The sequence below is a fragment of the Staurois parvus genome, unplaced genomic scaffold (assembly GCF_062004578.1).
Source record: "Staurois parvus isolate SC_StPar_1 unplaced genomic scaffold, SC_StPar_1.0 ptg000672l, whole genome shotgun sequence".
In the NCBI taxonomy this organism is placed as follows: Eukaryota; Metazoa; Chordata; class Amphibia; order Anura; family Ranidae; genus Staurois; species Staurois parvus.
Genome location: NW_028318468.1, coordinates 3989657 through 4009416, shown reverse-complemented (window position 1 = coordinate 4009416; position 19760 = coordinate 3989657). Strand labels below are relative to the sequence as shown.

Genomic DNA, 19760 nt, shown 5'->3' with positions numbered 1-19760 from the left:
GGCCCTCGGGCAGTGCCCGAGTTTCCAAATGGTCAGTCCGCCCCTGCCTGGGAGCCATTGTCACCTACCTTTTCCCAGTCTGGCTGCAGAATGCAACACGCCATTCACTGTGCCTGTGACCCAAACACAAGAAGTAGAGAGGCTTAATCAGATGTAGTCACCTGTAGCTGGATAATATAAAGTACTCCACAAAATCATAATGCACCTCATACCAGCACACAAGGGAGGCATAGGTCTGCAGGGACATGGTGTCTATCACTGTAAACACACTTGAACTGCAGTTACAAATTTGGCTACTGATAAAAAAAGAATTAAATCATACCTCCCAATTTTTTAGATGGGGACGTGGAACACCTAATACCAAAAGTATGCAGGCATAGGACACACCCCACCACACCCCCTTAAAGGGGAAATATACAAAAAAAATTGTTAGTTAAACCCACAAGTGCTTTTTTTTACCACTGCTATTCCTTTATACTAGCTTTTGAAATTTACAAATGTGGCAATTTACAAGTTGGATGAAAGGTTTATCACTGGGAAACACTTTTTTAAAGATAAAAAGTGCATTTTTTATACAACTATATAGATCAGACCAAAATGAGGGACAATGAGGGGCAAAGAGGGACAGAAGGACTTTGCACTAAATCAGGGACAGTCCCTCGAAATCAAGGACAGTTAGGAGCTATGGTTAAATGACTGATTACCTAAAGGTCTTTTAGCTAATAAATTGTTCCTTTAGAAGGGATGAGGCATAAATTATAGCATCCTAAACACTTTTCCCTAACTTTAATCTTTCCCACACAGCATGAGTGCCTCCTGGAATTAAAGTGGAGTTCCACCTAAGGAAAAAAAAAAAAGTCAGCAGCTACAAAAACTGTAGCTGCTGACTTTTAACCTCTTGCCGCCCGGCCATAGGCCGTTTGGCGGCCGGCAAAATCCCTCAGCGTTCCGGGTGGACACCATATGGCGTCGTCCCGGGCATGTGCAGTTTGCACACCTGCAGAGCCGCACAGCGGCGTGATCTGTCACCGGCCGTCTACCTCGGCCGGTGACATAGTTATATTACTATGAAAACATTGTACTACTTTGGTCATAGTGAAATATGAAAAAAAAATCTTAAAAAAAAAAAAATGTAATAAAAAATTAAAAATAATAAAAAAATTAAACAAAAACTATATATATATTTTTTTCATACTGTCATCAGTCAGTGTCCCTGATCACCCTGATCATCATGCCAGTTATATGATGACGCTGTACTGCACTGGTGACAGTATGTAAAAAAAAAATAGTGAAAATAATTTTTTTAATTTTTTCATTTTCCGAAAAATTATGACAAAAAAAATACAACTTCAAAAAACTCGCCATGTCTGTTATGAAGTACGTCGGACTGTCTACTCTGCAAAAAGGGGTCATTTGGAGGATATCTGTACTGTTCTGACATTCTTGGACCTCAAGAAATTAGATTGGCTGTCAGTACTTCAGGATTGATCAATATTCAGATATATCGCATAGTTTGTTAACTCTATAACTTTCCTACAAACTAAAAAATACATCCTAATTTGGGTTATTTTCACCAAAGACATGTAGCAGAATACATCTTGGCCTAAATTTATGAAGAACAATTATTTATTTGCAAACTTTTATAACAGAAACGTGTTTTGTTTTCAAAATTTTCGGTCTTTTTTTTGTTAATTTAGCAAAAAATAAAAACCCCAGTGGTGATTAAATACCACCAAAAGAAAGCTCTAGTTGTGTGAAGAAAATGATAAAATGTTAGTTTGGGTACAATGTTGTATGACCGCGCAATTGTCCCTCAAAGTGTGAGAGCGCTGAAACCTGAAAAATGGCCTGGGCAGGAAGGGGGTAAAATACAGACACTTGCCTGTCCCTCGATCCAGTGGTGTCCTCACCACCGCTGGTTTCACTGGCCGTCTTCTCACCCTGACACCGCCATCTTCAGTGTGGGCACCCGGCTGTGACAGCTTGTGGCTTCACAGCTGGGTGCCCACTGCACATACGTGAGAAGCGCTGCGCTTTGTGAATGGCCCCGTAGTCGCCTGGGACCTGTCACATGTCCCAGAAGACTAGGGGGAGGGAGGGAGGACAACTTCCGCTTCCAATCGCCTAGGCAATTGCAGTGGAAGTGGGAGCGGGTACCTGTCAAATTCGAGTACCTGCTCCCCAAAGGTGCCAATCCTTAATGGGGATCAGGGGACAAAAGCTTAAAGCGGTGGAGCTCCGCTTTAACAGGGAGCAACCAAATCTCCTCTGTGACATTCTTCATAGCTCACAGTAACTAAGGCAGCCCTGAGTGGAGCTGCTGCCTGAGAGTGAAGAAACTCTTGTGTGTACTATGTACCGCTTTCTGCAAGAGACTAGCCTCAGGTGATACACAGAGATTAAACAAATCCTCCTACATAAGTTGTACAGTGGATATAAAAAGTCTACACACCCCTGTTAAAATGTCAGGTTTCTGTGATGTAAAAAAAATGAGACAAAGATAAATCATTTCAGAACTTTTTCCACCTTTAATGTAACCTATAAACTGTACAACTCAGTTGAACAGCAAACTGAAATCATTTAGGTGGAGGGAAGTAAAAATAAAAAACTAAAATAATATGGTTGCATAAGTGTGCACACCCTTAAACTACTACTTTGTTGAAGGACCTTTTGATTTTATTACAGCACTCAGTGTTTTTGGGTATGAGTCTATCAGCATGGCACATCTTGACTTGGCAATATTTGCCCACTCTTCCTTACAAAAACACTCCAAATCTATCAGATTACGAAGGCATCTCCTGTGCACCGCACTCCTCAGATCACCCCACAGATTTTTGATCGGATTCAGGTCTGGGCTCTGGCTGGGTAATTCCAAAACTTTAATCTTCTTCTGGTGAAGCCATTCCTTTGTTGATTTGGATGTATGCTTTGGGTCGTTGTCATGCTGAAAGATGAAGTTCCTCTTCATGTTCAGCCTACTACCAGAAGACTGAAGATTTTGTGCTAATATTGACTGGTATTTAGAACTGTTCATAATTCCCTCTACCTTGACTAAGGTCCCAGTTGCAGCTGAAGAAAAACAGCCCCAAAGCATGATGCTGCCACCACCGTGCTTCACTATGGGTATGGTTTTTTTTTTGGTGATGTGCAGTGTTGTTTTTGCACCAAACATATCTTTTGGAATTATGGCCAAAAAGTTCAACCTTGATTTCATCAGACCATAACACATTTTCCCACATTCTTTTTGGAGACTTCAGATGTGTTTTTGCAAAATTTAGCCAGGCTTGGATGTTTTTCTTCGGAAGAAAAGGCTTCCATCTTGCCACTCTACCCCATATCCCAGACATATGAAGGATATGGGAGATTGTTGTTTCATGTACCACACAGCCAGTACTTTCCAGATATTCCTGCAGCTCCTTTAATGTTGCTGTAGGCCGCTTGGCAGCCTCCCAGACCAGTTTTCTTCTTGTCTTTTCATCAATTTTGGAGGGACGTCCAGTTCTTGGTAATGTCAGAGTTGTGCAAATTTTCTCCACTTGATGATGACTGTCTTCACTGTGTTCCATGGTATATCTAATGCCATGGAAATTCTTTTTTTACCCTTCTCCTGACTGATACCTTTTAACAATGAGATCCCTCTGATGCTTTGGAAGCGGACCATGGCTTTTGCTGTAGGATGTGACTAAGAAAATGTCAGGAAAGACCTACTAGAACAGCTGAATTTTCTTTGGGGTTAATCAGAGGCACTTTAAATGATGGGAGGTGTACTGACTCCTATTTAACATGATTTTGAATGTGATTGCTTAATTCTGAACACAGCTACATCCCCAGTTATAAGAGGGTGTGTACACTTATGCAGCCACATTATTTTAGTTTTTTATATTTCCTTCCCCCTCCTAAAAGATTTCAGTTTATTTTTCAATTGAGTTGTACAGTTTATAGGTCACATTAAAGGTGGAAAAAGTTCTGAAATTATTTATCTTTGTCTCATTTTTTTACATAACAGAAACCTGACATTTTAACAGGGGTGTGTAGACTTTTTATATCCACTGTACCTGATTATCTGCCACCATCTTTCCCCTACACCTTTTAAAAATGCTGAATTTATACAGTATCTTTCAGCTCTAAAAACCAAGTGGCAGGGAACTGAAGTTACATCAGTGATGAGAGCTTTGACAACTGATTGGAGAGAAGGAACAAACCCCCTTCACAGAGCATGCAGAAACAGAGCTGAGGCTGTCAATCACAGACTGTACTCTCCCCTGTCATCATTTTCTCTTAGTGTCAGGAAAACTTATCAGAAATGACTAATTCAGATAGCAGAGGAATGAGGAAGCAGACAGAAATGACATTTATTGCCCTGCATTGAGACAAGTACACACTACAAAGGGATATGCTTTCTTCATATTTCATGTATGAGGTATATAGTAACTCACAGAAGTGAGTACACCCCTCACATTTTTGTAAATATTTTATTCTATCTTTTCATGTGACAACACTGAAGAAATGACACTTTACTACAATGTAAATTAGTGAGTGTACAGCATGTATAACAGTGTCAATTTGCTGTCCTCTCAAAATAACTTAATACACAGCCATTAATGTCTAAACCGATGCAACAAAAGTGAGTACACCCCTAAGTGATCCCAATTAGCCATTTTCCCTCCCCGGGGTCATTTGACTTGTTAGTGTTACAAGGTCTGAGGTGTGAATGGTTAGCAGGTGTGTTAAATTTGGTGTTATCGCTCTCACTCTCTCATACTGGTCACTGGAAGTTCAACATGGCAACTCATGGCAAAGAACTCTCTGTGCCATTAATATCTAAACTGCTGGCAACAAAAGTGAGTACACCCCTAAGTGAAAATGTCCAAATTGGGCCCAAAGTGTCAATATTTTGTGTGGCCACCATTATTTTCCAACACTGCCTTAACTCTCTTGGGCATGGAGTTCACCAGAGCTTCGCAGGTTGCTCCACTGGAGTCCTCTTCCACTCCTCCATGATGACATCACAGAGCTGGTGGATGTTAAAGACCTTGCGCTCCTCCACCTTCCGTTTGAGGATACCCCACAGATGCTCAATAGGCTTTAGGTCTGAAAACATGCTTGGCCAGTCCATCACCTTTACCCTCAGTTCCTTTAGCAAGGCAGTGGTCATCTTGGAGGTGTGTTTGGGGTCATTATCATGTTGGAATACTGCCCTACGGCCCAGTCTCTGAAGGGAGGGGATCATGCTCTGCTTCTGTATGTCACAGTACATGTTAGCATTCATGATTCCCTCAATGAACTGTAGCTCCCCAGTGCCGGCAGCACTCATGCAGCCCCAGACCATGACACTCCCACCACCATGCTTTACTGTAGGCAAGACACACTTTATCTTGGTCTAATCAGACCACAGGACATGGTTCCAGTAATCCATGTCCTTAGTCTGCTTGTCTTCAGCAAACTGTTTGCGGGCTTTCTTGTGTATCATCTCTAGAAGAGGCTTTCTTCTGGGACGATACCCATGCAGACTAATTTGATGCAGTGTGCGGCGTATGGTCTAAGCACTGACAGGCTGAACCCCTTCAACCTCTGCAGCAATGCTGGCAGAACTCATATGTCTATTTCCCAAAGACAACCTCTGGATGTGACGCTGAGCATGTGCATTTAACTTCTTTGTCGACCATGGCGAGGCCTATTCTGAGTGGAACCTGTCCTCTTAAACCACTGTATGCTCTTGGCCACCATGCTGCAGCTCAATTTCATGGTCTTGGCAGTCTTCTTATAGCCTAGGCCATTTTTATGTAGAGCAACAATTCTTTTTTTCAGATCCTCAGAGAGTTCTTTGCCATGAGGTGCCATGTTGAACTACCAGTGACCAGTATGAGAGAGTGAGAGCGATAACACCAAATTTAACACACCTGCTAACCATTCACACCTGAGACCTTGTAACACTAACAAGTCAAATGACACCGGGGAGGGAAAATGGCTAATTGGGATCAATTTGGACATTTTCAATTAGGGGTGTACTCACTTTTGTTGCAGCAGTTTAGACATTAATGGCTGTGTGTTGAGTTATTTTGAGAGGACAGCAAATTTACACTATTATACAAGCTGTACACTCTCTAATTTACATTGTAGCAAAGTGTCATTTCTTCAGAGTTGTCACATGAAAAGATAGAATAAAATATTTACAAAAATGTGAGGGGTGTACTCACTTCTGTGAGATACTGTACAATTACTTTAACTGAAAACATCCCTATTTCACTCACTGTTTTTGTTCCTTTGTTACTCTAATTAGCCATGCTGAGCAAAGAAGAAGCCCTATGTAAGCTTCAGATCATGATTTGAAGCTTACACAGGGCAAAGGACTCTCTTCTCATCCCTATATGATAGCTCAGGGTGCCTGGGCAGCTAATACAAAGTGCAAACACTGTCATATGAGTTACATGTTCCCCATTCTCTGCCGTACCAGTAATTATTTTTATTCAGGGAAACTTGACTGCGGTGTCCCACATGGAAGAAAAATATATTTGAAATATATTTTTAAAAATTCTTCCCAAATATATACATATTCTTGAAATTCTACAATTTTGGCCGTATTCAATATATATATATATATATACAGTGGGGATCGAAAGTTTGGGCACCCCAGCTAAAAATTTGTATTAATGTGCATAAAGAAGCCAAGGAAAGATGGAAAAATCTCCAAAAGGCATCAAATTACAGATTAGACATTCTTATAATATGTCAACAAAAGTTAGATTTTATTTCCATCATTTACACTTTCAAAATAACAGAAAACAAAAAAATGGCGTCTGCAAAAGTTTGGGCACCCTGCAGAATTTATAGCATGCACTGCCCCCTTTGCAAAGCTGAGACCTGCCAGTGTCATGGATTGTTCTCAGTCATCGTCTGGAAAGACCAGGTTATGTCAATCTCAAAGATTTTAAATGACCAGACTCATCTGACCTTGCCCCAACAATCAGCACCATGGGTTCTTCTAAGCAGTTGTCTATAAAACTGAAACTGAAAATAGTTGACGCTCACAAAGCTGGAGAAGGCTATAAGAAGATAGCAAAGCGTTTTCAGATGTCAATATCCTCTGTTCGGAATGTAATTAAGAAATGGCAGTCATCAGGAACAGTGGAAGTTAAAGCAAGATCTGGAAGACCAAGAAAAATATGAGACAGAACAGCTCGCAGGATTGTGAGAAAAACAATTCAAAACCCACGTTTGACTGCACGATCCCTCCAGAAAGATCTGGCAGACACTGGAGTTGTGGTACACTATTCCACTATAAAGAGATACTTGTACAAATATGGTCTTCATGGAAGAGTCATCAGAAGAAAACCTCTTCTACGTCCTCACCACAAAAATCATCGTTTGAACTTTGCAAATGAACATATAGACAAGCCTGATGCATTTTGGAAACAAGTTCTGTGGACTGATGAGGTTAAAATTGAACTTTTTGGCCGGAATGAGCAAAGGTACGTTTGGAGAAGAAGGGGCACAGAATTTAATGAAAAGAACCTCTGTCCAACTGTTAAGCATGGGGTTGGATCAATCATGCTTTGGGGTTGTGTTGCAGCCAGTGGCACAGGGAACATCTCACGAGTAGAAGGAAAAATGGATTCAATAAAATTTCAGCAAATTTTGGATGGTAACTTGATGCCATCTGTGAAAAAGCTGAAGTTAAAGAGAGGATGGCGTCTACAAATGGATAATGATCCTAAACACACCTCAAAATCCATGGGGGATTACATCAAGAGGCGTAAACTGAAGGTTTTGCCATGGCCTTCACAATCTCCTGACCTCAACATAATTGAAAATCTATGGATAGACCTTAAAAGAGCAGTGTGTGACAGACAGCCCAGAAATCTCAATGAAATGGAAGACTTTTGTAAGCAAGAATGGGCAAAGATACCTCAAACAAGAATTGAAAGACTCTTGGCTGGCTACAAAAAGCGTTTACAAGCTGTGATACTTGCCAAAGGGGGCAGTACAAGATATTAACTCTGCAGGGTGCCCAAACTTTTGCAGACACCATTTTTTTGTTTTCTGTTATTTTGAAAGTGTAAATGATGGAAATAAAATCTAACTTTTGTTGACATATTATAAGAATGTCTAATCTGTAATTTGATGCCTTTTGGAGATTTTTCCATCTTTCCTTGGCTTCTTTATGCACATTAATACAAATTTTTAGCTGGGGTGCCCAAACTTTCGATCCCCACTGTATATATATATATATATATATATATATATATATACTGCATGTTGAAATGTGTTTTTATTACAAAATATATGAAGAATATTTTTTAAAATACATTTCAACTGTACTGTATGTCTTTAAAAATCCAAATCTACATTTTTGGAATGCATTTACAGATATATGTAGAAATATATGTTAAAATGACTTTTTATATGTTAAAAAAAATCTGAAGAATATATTTAAAAAAAAATATATTGTTAAAAATATTATATATTTTGTAATCTATATATATATTTATTGAAATATATTTTGAAATATATTGAATATAGGATGGTGGTGGGGTGTGCTCGTGAAGCTGAGCAAAACAGCAGAAAGGAAAACATGTTGTTTTATCCTGCATGGGCATAACAAAGATTTTATAGCAGTGATGGTGAACCGCTTAGAGACCAAGTGCCCAAACTGCAACCCAAAACCTACTTATTTATTGCAAAGTGCCAACTCTGCAATTAAACCTGAATACTGAGGTTATAGTGTAGAAAAAAACAAATCATACATTAACATCTTTTGTCTTAAAAGAAAAACACAATAACAGAGCTTTCAATGATACAAACAGCTTTCTAACAGTTCCACTGACCACCAGCACAAAGGGGCAAAGATCCACTGACCACCAGCACAAAGGGGCAAAGTTCCACTGACCACCAGCACAAAGGGGCAAAGTTTCACTGATCATCAGCACAAGGGGGCATAGTTCCACTGACCACCAGCACAAGGGGGCAAAGTTCCACTGACCACCAGGACAAAGAGGGCAAAGTTCCACTGACCACCAGCACAAAGGGGCAAAGTTTCACTGATCATCAGCACAAGGGGGCAAAGTTCCACTGACCACCAGCACAAGGGGGCAAAGTTCCACTGACCACCAGCACAAGGGGGCAAAGTTCCACTGACCACCAGCACAAGGGAGCAAAGTTCCATTGACCCCCAGCGCAAGGGGGAAAAGTTCCATTGACTACCAGCACAAGGGGGCAAAGTTCCACTGACCACCAGCACAAAAGGGCAAAGTTCCATTGACCACCAGCACAAGGGGGCAAAGTTCCACTGACCACCAGCACAAGGGAGCAAAGTTCCATTGACCACCAGCGCAAGGGGGCAAAGTTCCACTGACCATCAGCGCAAGGGGGCAAAGTTCCACTGACCACCAGCACAAAGCGGCAAAGTTTCACTGACCACCAGCACAGAGGGGCAAAGTTCCACTGACCACCAACACAAGGGGGCAAAGTTACAATGGTCCCCAGCACAGGAGGGCAAAGTTACACTGATCACCAGCATAAGGGGGCAAAGTTCCACTGACCACCAACACAGAGGGGCAATGTTCCATTGACCACCTGCACAAGAGGGCAATGTTCCACTGACCACCAGCACAAAAGGGCAATGTTCCATTGACCACCAGCTTTTGGCCTGCTCTGAAAAAGGCGTCTAAGTGCATTTCCTACCTAGTGGGGGCTTCTGCTAAAATCACAGCCAGTCCAAGCAAATATATATATATATATATACAGTCATGGCCGAAATTGTTGGCACCCTTGATATTTCTCCAGGAAATCATGTATTTCACACAAAAAAGGTATTGCATTAACACATGTTTTGCTATACACATGTTTATTCCCTTTGTATGTATTGGAACAAATATAAAACAGAGGCAGAAAAGCAAATATGACATAATGTCACACAAAACCCCAAAAATGGGCTGGACAAAAGTATTGGCACCCTTAACTTAATATTTGGTTGCACACCCTTTGGAAAACATAACTGAAATCAGTCGCTTCCTATAACCATCAATAAGCTTCTGACACCTCTCACCCGGAATTTTGGACCACTCTTCCTTTGCAAACAGCTCCAGGTCTCTCTTATTGGAAGGACACCTTTTCCCAACAGCAATTTTAAGATCTCTCCACAGGTGTTCAATGGGATTTAGATCTGGGCTCATTGCTGGCCACTTCAGAACTCTCCAGCGCTTCTTTGCCATCCATTTCTGAGTGCTTTTTGACGTATGTTTGGGGTCATTGTCCTGCTGGAAGACCCAGGATCTTGGACACAAACCCAGCTTTCTGACACTGGGCCCTACAGTGCGACCCAAAATCCTTTGGTAATCCTCAGATTTCATGATGCCTTGCACACAGTCAAGGCACCCAGTGCCAGAGGCAGCAAAACAACCCCAAAACATCATTGAACCTCCACCATATTTTACCGTAGGTACTGTGTTTTGTTCTTTGTAGGCCTCATTCCGTTTTCGGTAAACAGTAGAATGATGTGCTTTACCGAAAAGCTCTATCTTGGTCTCATCTGTCCACAAGACGTTTTCCCAGAAGGCTTTTGGCTTACTCAAGTACATTTTGGCAAACTGTAGTCTTGCTTTTTTATGTCTCTGTGTCAGCAGTGGGGTCCTCCTGGGTCTCCTGCCATAGCGTTTCATTTCATTTAAATGTCGACGGATAGTTCGCGCTGACACTGATGCTCCCTGAGCCTGCAGGACAGCTTGAATGTCTTTGGAACATGTTTGGGGCTGCTTATCCACCATCCGGACTATTCTGCGTTGCAATCTTTCATCAATTTTCCTCATCCGTCCACGACCAGGGAGATTAGCTACAGTGCCATGGGTTGCAAACTTCTTGATAATGTTGCGCACTGTGGACAAAGGCAAATCTAGTTCTCTGGAGATGGACTTGTAACCTTGAGATTGTTGATATTTTGCCACAATTTTGGTTCTCAGGTCCTCAGACAGTTCTCGTCTCCTCTTTCTGTTGTCCATGCTTAGTGTGGCACAGACAGACACACAATGCAAAGGTTAAGTGAACGTCTCTCCTTTTTATCTGCTTTCAGGTGTGATTTCTATATTGCCCACACCTGTTACTTGCCCCAGGTGAGTTTACAGGAGCATCACATGCTTGTAACATTCTTATTTATCCGCAGTTGTGAAAGGGTGCCAATACTTTTGTCCAGCCCATTTTTGGAGGTTTGTGTGACATTATGTCGAATTTGCTTTCTTTCCTCCCTTTTTTTGTTTTGTCCCAATACACACAAAGGGAATAAACATGTGTATAGCAAAACATGTGTTAATGCAATACGTTTCGTGAGAAATACATGATTTCCTGGAGAAATATCAAGGGTGCCAACAATTTCGGCCATGACTGTATATATATATAATTTCCTTGGCAGTGCAGTGACCGGCCATGCGAAAGCTCAGATGAGTCGCAGCTAATGAGTCATGGCTCGTGACATCATCGCCTGGTGCCGCTACTCCTTTCCAAGCATGCGCATTGGCCTCTATGTGCACTGCTATCCAATGCTTGGCTGCTGGGGCGATGCTGGGGCAACTTGGCTAGCATGCTGACAGAGAGGGCTCTGTGTGCCCGATGCGGCACTCATGCTATAAGTTCGCCACCACGGCCCTATAGTGTCAGTGCATTTTATCGTAAGACTATCTACTGTTTCTTACCATTGATGAGCCACAGGCTGTCAGTTATCAGTGTGTATACACTATATTTAATAACAAATAAGTAAACATTATAGAGATTCATACAGGTCTAGTTCGGTGCAGTCCTTTAATCCTACTTGATTATGGATCTTCAACATCACAGTAGCAATAATATCCATTTTTTGTCTTATTCCGTTTTTGTCTAACTAACATATGTCCCGATTGTGATATCTAGCTGTAAGTACAATAGTTTCATATGTTGTCCACGTCTGTTATATCCTTTTGCTGTGTTGATGTCTGAATGTTTCCCTTTACTGTTGTGATCTTTTCTTCATAGCGGCACTCTCTGGGTGAAGCTTTACATAAATCCATCAGTAATGTAAGTCACCTGTACATACAGTGTCCACATAAAAGCATGCTTGCATCATCATGTGTACTGCAGCTTGTCCACCGACTGCTTGCTTTTATTTGCTACATCCATTTACTAGCTACATGCAAATAGCAGTGACGTTAATCTGTGTATACTTAAGTATTGGAAATCAATCTCCCTGGAAGTGGATCAGCAGCAAAGGAATCTATTGATTGTACCGCAGCTTACATTAGACATTAGAGCCCTATATCCTGCTTTGGCAGTTGTAAATTCATTTGCTTTGTGATGTTACTGAAGGCTGGCTGCGTTCAGAGCCCGACAAGAAGCATGATTTGGATGGCATTTAATTGGTTCTGGTGTGAAATGATCAATACACTGTAGACATCACTTTTACAGAGCTGTAATGACATAAATGGTTATTCTGTGAGATAATGTTAGTGACTGTAGTTGCTTTGTTGACAGAGACAATGTCCTATGCAGTATGATGATTATACTACTTTGTTAAATGCATGTTTCTTCTGAGAAATAAAATATGCTACATTAATATATTATAAGATATTTTTGAGACTATACAGTTATTAAAACCCAATTCAGTCCCTCTGAAAGACTATAATAAAATCAGAGCAATGAAGTAACTAGCTCATGGATATTATATTCACCAACGTATAAATGTGAATGTTGTGGTGATTACTATTCTTTAAACGTTACTAAGCAGTAGAATGCATATTTTTTGGCAAATATAATACACACCTTAATTTCACTTATAGATAATACTTCTTGTAAGGAGAGAAGATACATACCAAAATAGACTTCTAAACAACAAAAAATCTGTAGCAGTGTTCAAGGCCAGATTTATGCTTCCCACACCCCTAACCCAGCTGTCCTGTGCCACAATTTTTCCCTGTTGCATTCAACTAGCTGACCTTAAGCCAGCCATAGATGGATTGAATCTCAGACAGTTCAGCAGGGACCGGCCAAGATTCAATACATCTATGGGGAGGCTGGTGGTGCTGAAATCGATCCACCAAGCAACTTCAGTACAACCAGCCTGTCAGATTTTTTTCATGTGATCATTGCTGGCGGCTAAAGTCTCCAGCAGTGAACTTTGTGTTCTGGCAGCAGGGAAGGCTCCCCACCCACAGAATACAGACTGTGTTGATGGGGGAATCAAGCAATTTTCTTTCCTTCTACTCGTGGTAGAAGGAAAGAAAATTGTATAATTTATGGGCTGCTTTAGTATCCACCTGATGAGATCAGACATCATAGCCACACAATCCATATCAAGGCTGGGGATGGAAAGGCTGAAAGAGACTGTTTGTCTACTCTTAATCAATACACTGATGACTAAGGCTGGGCTCACATAGATGCAGTGCACTTTTATCGCTGGTTTCAGTGCGATTTCAAGGGGTAGTTGTTTAGCGATTCAGGTGCGGTTCTGATGTGATTTGGCAGCATTCTCAGTCAGTCTTTCTCTCTATGTCTCTCTGTTTCCTGATATGAACCAGGGATGGGAGATAGGGAACAAAGCAAAGACTTAGACTGGAGTCGTGCTATCTTAGGACAGAAAACAATTAGCATTCAAGTCTATGTAGCTACAAATCATATCACACTGCACTAAACTTGAAGACCCTTTTTAAAATTGCATTGGAATCCCACTGCATGTATGTGAACAGACTCCATAGGGTCGTATGTTTTTTTACTTGTCATGCGATTCCATGTGTTCTGGAACACATCAAAAAATCGCATCAAAGTGAACCAAGGCTAAATTATTTATTAGGCCTCATTCACGTGAGCACTTAGACCTGTACATCTGTGCACAGAGTCATGTTTACGTGCATGGAGTGACAGGTGTTCCATGCACAACTGTACAGGATCAACCATCCTATGTTGAACTTCTGTTCACATGATACTTGGCTCAACTTCAACCTTGAATATTCTCATTTAACCCTTCCACTGGCAGAGATGCATATGCTTTTGTTTTTTTGGTACATGTTTAAAAAATAATTTTAGGCCTGAAGTACCGGTACATTTTTATAAGTAGAGACCCTGAAGAATAAAATATTTTTTATGTAGTATGATATTTGTTCAACAGTTTATCAAGCATAAATGTTCAATAGAAAATACACTTTTTAATTTAAGGACACAGAAATTCCATATACTATGTTTTTTCCTAAATTTTAAAACATGACATTGTGCCAAGTAAATATATACACAACATGTTAAGCTTTAAACTTGTGCATGCTCATAAAACAAACCACAGAACCTCCTACAGCACCTACAACAAAGAAAGTACATTAAAAGTCTTTCTATTTTTGTGACATACATTAAAAGTCCCCTATGTGATATAATGTCTTTGTGACAGGTTCTCTTCAATGAGACATCAAGAGACTAATAGACTCCTGCTGTCTCATCAGCCCTGTATCAAGCTAATGGAGTGCAGATTGTCACTGTCACTTGTGAAAGTGACACCTAAAAACTATAGACATGTCACTTCTGGGTTCTTTGCAGCTAGGGAAGATCAGCAAATGGACATTTGCTGGTCTTCCTTCCCTCCACTCGGCAACACCCACCATGTGTGTCCCAGATCCGTATCATCTACTCTCGCAGCCAGGAGTGTGGCAGTAAAAGGTCACAGACTGCAGGCTGTCCGCACACCCAAAGATTACTTACTGTTATCACTGTTATCACTGTTAGCGCTTTGTATTGTTAATTTGTATTAAACAAATACCTCCTCACCTTTCGGCTAAGTTCACACTAGCCTTGTTAGCAGGCTTTATACAGGCATTTGCGAACCATTTTTAACACTCTTCAAACACCTATGAAAATTCTACACATGACAGCACACAGTGCTGTTCACACTGAAGCGGTAGCGTCGCTGCAAAATTGAGTCAGGAGGAGTTGAAGCCTCCCATTCAAGTCTATAGTGACGCTTCTCAAACGCCTGGCAGGCATTTGCGAGACAGTTGTGCGGCATTTGCGGAGCATTAAACTTCATTTTAGGCGTTTGTGGTGCGGTTTTAACACTTGGCAACGCCTATCAAACACCTTTAAAACGTGCATAGGGTGTTTGGGGAGCGTTTGAGGAGCATTAAAAATGCTTCCCAAACGCCTGTCTAACTCCTGTAAAATGCTATAGGGAGTTAGAAATTAGTCAAGTGTGAACAAGCTCTTACAAGCGTTAAAGGATTGTTCAAAATCTTGATTCATTTCTTTTCAGTGGAAATGTTCATCAACAGCTAAATGAACTGGGGACACAATTTCCATTTAAGTGGTTCAATCACATACAGTGGTCCTTAAAGGCAGAAGCATCTACAGTCATATTATTATTATTACACAGGATTTATATAGCACCAACAGTTTGCTCAGCGCTTTACAATATAATGGGAGACAATTCAGCAACAATACAGTTCAATACAAGAGGGTTAGGAGGGCCCTGCTCCTTGGAGCTTACAATCTAGGACCATACATGTAAAAGGCATGTAAACATTCAATGAAACATCTAAGCAGTATGGGAAGTTGACATGTACATAGACTATAATCTGTCCAAAACAACAGCATTTTTTAGCCTTGATAGAAATGCAACAGCATGTTTGATTAAGAAACGGGCATCCTAATTGATGGGAATCTGTTGAATCTGCTAACAAATTCCCTTCAAGTCATGGGTATTAAGCGGTTAAAACACAGTAACATCAATTGGTCGGGGCGGGATAACACAACATGTGCAAGAGTTTAGTCATCCTAGCATGCAGACACCACACCAGAAATGTAAACTTAGCTGCACGGAACTGAGCTACAGAACACTGTGAGCAGGCAGGTAAAATTTTTTTAATTGTAGAAGAGACATTGCATGTCTCCTCTGCAATAAATAGCCTGCCAGTAAGCTTTTCATATTAGATTTTAGTTAAGCTTAAGAAAATTTGAAGATATTTCTGTCATGTCATTTTTCTCTAATACCTTGTCTAATACCTCTCTAATACAATACATTTTTGTTGTACATTGGCACTGAAAGTGTATGCTATCAGTACTGCTGTAATCAATAAGTAAATACACAAGCTGACACATTTATCTTTCCTGGAGAAAATAGTGCTCTAGGCAACCTCCAGTGCTTGTCACATGACCCAAATTCTAGGTATTTTACCATGTGATCTTTATAAAAGTGAATTGCTTGGTCCTCGCCTTTTACATAGTTCATGAGAAAATAAAAATAAGCTTTTGTCATGTGACAAGCACATTAAGCAGCCCCAAGCTAGTCATAGATGGATCGAATCTCGGCTAGTTTATCAGAGACCAACCGAGATTTCATCCATGTGTGGGCAAGCTTTACTGAAGTGGATCCATTGTTGCCGATTTTGCCGATCACTGTCAGGTTGCAGAGTGGCGAGGCAGCGTGTCGTGACTCCGGAATTTTACAGAAGAGTTTTTCTGGATTGGGGCAATGAAAGTAGGTGTAATGTATATGACTACATTTTCCTCAATCCATCTAAAGACCTTTAAAAAACGTTTTTTTGATTAACATTTTAGTATTGTTTCACTTTAAGGGGGATTCAAAATACATATCTTAGAAGCAAAGCAAAAGATGCAATATTGAAATGATTTTAATAATCATGATTATTATTATTATACAGGATTTATATAGTGCCAACAGTTTGCACAGAGCTTTACAATGTGAGGGCAGACAGTAGAATTACAATACAATTTAGAGAGCCCTGCCCGTTAGAGCTTACAATCTAAAAGGGAGGGTCAATTGATACAAAAGTTAACTGTGGGGGATGAGCTGATGGAGAAAATAAGGTACAGATATTAGGTTGGGGCAGGAAAGGCTTGTCTGAAGAAATGGATTTTCAAGGATCATATAAATGTAGACAGCGTAGTAGACAATTGCACAGATTGGGGTAGGGAATTCCATAGGATGGGAGAGACTTAGGAGAAGTCCTGGAGGCGAACATGGGAATGTGACAAGGGAGCTAGAGAGCAGGAGATCTTGAGAGGAATGAAGAGAACAATGTGGTTGGTATTTTGAGACTAGGGTAGTGATATAGTTGGGGGCTTTGTAGGTTGTTAGCATTTTGAATTGAATTGAATTGGTTGGCAGAGTGGAAGCCAGTGGAGTGATTGGCAGAGAAGAGTACGTTGAACAGTTGGTAAGGTGGATGAGTCTGGCAGCAGCATTCATAATGGACTGAAAAAGGGATAGCCTATGTAAAGGTAATCCAATGAGAAGGAAGTTGCGGTAGTCAAGGCAAGAGAAGACCAGGGAGTGGACTAGGAGCTTTGTGGTGTCATTGGTTAGGAAGGGGCGTATTCTGGAGATGTTGCGTAGGTTGAGGTGGCAAGCTTTGGACAGTGATTGAATGTGGGGCCAAAAGGATAGTCGAGGATGACACCTAGCACCTTAGGATGTGGGGATGGGTTGATAGTTGTGCCTTCAGTCTTGACAGAGATGTCAGGGGAAGGGACACGTGGGGAGGAAATATTATGAGGTCAGTTTGGGGTTTTGAGTTTGAGGAAGTGGTGTGACATCCAGACTGATATGTCCGTTAGTAGATTAGTGATGCGTGTGGAGACTGATGGACTGAGCTGTGGGGTAGAGGTAGATTTGGTTGTCATCAATCTAGAAATGGTTTTGGAAGCCAAGGGAGGCTATCAACTGACCCAGGGAGGAGGTGTAGATGGAGAATAGGAGAGGTCCAAGAACAAAACCTTGAGGGACCCAGACAGAGAATGGAAGAGGAGAGGAGGAAGTGAGATTGTAATTGACGCTGAAGGTGCGATGAGATAGGAAGAGAACCAGTGAAGAAGACAGTCACAGAGACCAATGGAGTGGAGTTTCTTAAGGAGGAGGGGGTGGTCCACTGTGTCAAAGGCAGCAGCGAGATCCAGGAGTTGGAGTGCAAATAGTTTCCATTGGTTTTAACTGTTAGTAGATCATTTGTGAATTTTAGGAGAGCAGTATCTGTGGAGTTTTGAGAACGAAATGCAGACTGAAGAGGATCAAGAAGGTTATTTTCAGTAAGGTTGTGTGTAAAAAAATAGCAGCTGTGGAAGTATTACTTGTAATGTAGTTTATACACTGGTTGCTGACAGTAGAAGAGCTTTGAAAAGCAAAAAGTATGTCTCATTGAAATGGAAATGTACAGCTGCAATCAGAGCATATTTTATACACTTACTCCCTGTCAATCTAATCTTTTTCTGCCTGGCTGTTTTTTTCTGCATGTTAGATCTCTCTGCTGAAGCAGAACCTAGAAATGCAGCTGTGCCAGTCCCAGAATGCTTTGCAGCAGCTGCAGTCACAGTTTAGTCAAGAGCGACAACGCCTCACTCGAGAGCTTCAAGAATTGGAGGAGGAACACCAGCAAAGGCAGAAGTCACTGCAAGAAGCTCATATGTTAGCATTCCAAAGTATGGAAGAAGCAAAGGACCAAGAGCAAAAAGCAAGTTATGATTATTATTATACAGAATGTATATAGTGGCAACAGTTTGTGCAGCACTTTAAAATATAAAGGGAGAAAATACAGCAACAATATAATTTAATGCAAGAGGGTTAGGAGGGCTCTGCTCCTGGGGGCTTACAAATAAAGTTAACCTTGGTTTTTCTGTCTCCTGCTAACATGAGGCTGAATTTGTATTTTTTTTATATTTTATGTATTCCAGTAAAGTAGTTTTTTTTACTGTTCGAAACACAATTTAAATGGAACCGGAAACTATAAGCTATGGCGTTGATTTACTAAAGCTGGAGAGTGCCAGATTTGGTGCAGTTCTGCAGCACACAAACCAGTCAGCTTCCTTTTTTGTCAAAGCTCAATTAAACAAGCTGAAGATAGAAGCTGATTAGATACCATGCACAGCTACACCAGATTGCACTCTCCAGTATTAGTAAATTAACACCTATGTGTCACTATCAATCCTATAATCTGTTAAATTTGCCAGAAATATGGTGCCCTTGTCACTTTTTAAATTCAAATATCCCTGCAAATACCTTACCTTAAAAATACCTATCATCTGACTTACAAGACCTCTTAGAATGGTTCTAAACTCAAAATATTTGTTTACTTTAACACATCATCTGCATTAAGGCATTGAAGACACCCCACTACCTATGGAACCCCCCCCTTGCCCCCACCTGTCCCGGCTGCAACACTGCTCTCTTCTTTTTGGTCTCACAGGTGACACTGAAAGCAGCGGAAGCCATGTGGGCTTTTTATACCTGAGCTTGGGATCTAGGGTCCTCCTCTGGCACAGAGGAACACATATTTAGAAAATCATAGGTACTTTGCTAAAGTATAAGTTTATATTGTATGCATTGGTAGGCATGCAAGGTTCATTTAAAGTGCATCACTTTTGCTTCCACTAAACACCTCCCCTACACCATTTGGTTGATGGGAGGGAACAGAAGAAGCCCTATTTGATCAAAGAGTCATGTCTCAGCTTACACCAGTCTGAGAGCCCTCTCTTTCCTCTCATGTGACAGTGCTGAGTCCCTGAGAAGCTAATCACCAAGCTCCAGCAACAGCATTGTCACATGGGATGAAGAGGAGTGAGTCAAATGCTTCCCCATGCTCAGATGAAATGGGTATTTTTCTTTGCCCCCAGTAGTTAAACATAATGGCGGGGGGAGGGAGGGGAGCACATGCTCTTTTTGTGGGGACACGTGAACAGACCCCTGGTTTTCTTTAAGGAGAAAAAAAGAAAAGAAAAACAAATCATGAGACAGGATGCACAGCATTACAAGA

At 41.0% G+C, this 19760-nt stretch overlaps 1 protein-coding gene across 6 annotated transcripts in view; it reads left to right on the top strand.

Moving 5' to 3' along the window:
* The window catches only part of FAM184A (family with sequence similarity 184 member A), a 327003-nt gene that overhangs the window by 259769 nt on the left and 47474 nt on the right, over positions 1-19760 (top strand). For 4 of the 6 annotated variants that reach the window (XM_089652182.1, XM_089652184.1, XM_089652187.1 and 1 more), the window contains 2 exons: positions 11998-12039; positions 18249-18461. In XM_089652182.1, coding sequence (XP_089508308.1) covers positions 11998-12039; positions 18249-18461 — 255 coding nt within the window. The remainder of the gene's footprint in view (positions 1-11997; positions 12040-18248; positions 18462-19760) is intronic. The other 2 variants (XM_089652183.1, XM_089652185.1) reach the window with 1 other exon arrangement.